At 45.9% G+C, this 1,068-nt stretch overlaps 1 protein-coding gene across 1 annotated transcript; it reads right to left on the bottom strand.

The window, feature by feature from the left end:
* Positions 1-285: 285 nt before the first annotated feature.
* Pmar_PMAR011070 (tyrosine aminotransferase, putative) lies at positions 286-797 on the bottom strand (the record flags this gene model as incomplete). The annotated part of the gene is made up of 4 exons (XM_002781436.1): positions 286-339; positions 400-539; positions 586-653; positions 713-797. Coding segments are annotated over 4 exons (347 nt in total), but the record flags the coding sequence as incomplete, so codon positions are not given.
* Between the last annotated feature and the right edge of the window lie 271 nt (positions 798-1,068).

Below are 1,068 nucleotides of genomic sequence, written 5' to 3'. Positions count from 1 at the left end.
ACTTTGAGCTCCATCATGTCTTCTTAGCGCTACCTCTATCATGAAGACAGACCCAACCAACTCTCCAGCCAGGTACCATAAACCTGCACAGTCGCGCTATAGGAAGGATACTTATTAGTTACACGGAAGTGGCACATGATAGAATAAATCATACATCCCACCGTTTAGCAATTCCCCCAATTGAGAGAATGGGTACTGTATCAGAGACGGAGGCAAAGGGGATCACTGGCTGTCCATCAAATGACTGAAGAGCAACAGAGCATAGAGGTGAATTCAAGTTCCCACCGAATGACCATATCATGGTAGATCTCATCGGCGATTATTGGTAAGTTACCAAACCTGAGTTACTTATAAGCAGATATGATGATGATCAGGCGGAAATAGGATGTCTGAGCCTACTCTTGACATAGCGCTACGATGTCTCCTATATGTTCACGTGTCCAGTTACTGCCACAAGGATTACTAGGATTATTCAGGAGTATACCCTTGGCATTAAGTTTATTACTTTCCAAACTGCGTTGCAGGGAGGTCATATCCACCTGAAGTAACTCAGTTACACAAGATAGGGACATTGCTATAGATAACCTCAAATTTTCTATCGCTCCGTAACTTATAAAAGTCGACGTTTATACCTCTCGAAGAGCACAAGGTATCTAAGGCACATCCCTCCTGGCTGAGTTCTGCATCTGGTGAGCAGATGCATAGCATTTACTGTATAGTGGGAAGGAGGGCTGAGGCAAGAGTATTGTATCCTCTCCATTCGTGTTAGCGAGAACAGCGATAGCCATGTCAATGGCCTATAACACAGAGATAGATACTAGAACGAAGACTATCCACTCACTTGACTCGCCCCACACGTCATGACAACGTCATCTATGATAGGAGGGGGATGATCTGGATACATGATCAACACAGAGGTAGGAATTTCTCAAGTACTCGGGTTTCGGGTTTCGGGTTTCGGGTTTCGGGTTTTCGGGTTTCGGGTTTCGGGTTTCGGGTTTCGGGTTTCGGGTTTCGGGTTTCGGGTTTCGGGTTTCGGGTTTCGGGTTTCGGGTTTCGGGTTTCGGG

Source organism: Perkinsus marinus (genome assembly GCF_000006405.1).
Source record: "Perkinsus marinus ATCC 50983 genomic scaffold scf_1104296942460, whole genome shotgun sequence".
Classification (NCBI taxonomy): domain Eukaryota; phylum Perkinsozoa; order Perkinsida; family Perkinsidae; genus Perkinsus; species Perkinsus marinus.
The sequence above is the reverse complement of the archived record's forward strand: the minus strand, read 5'-3'. Positions and strand labels throughout refer to the sequence as shown.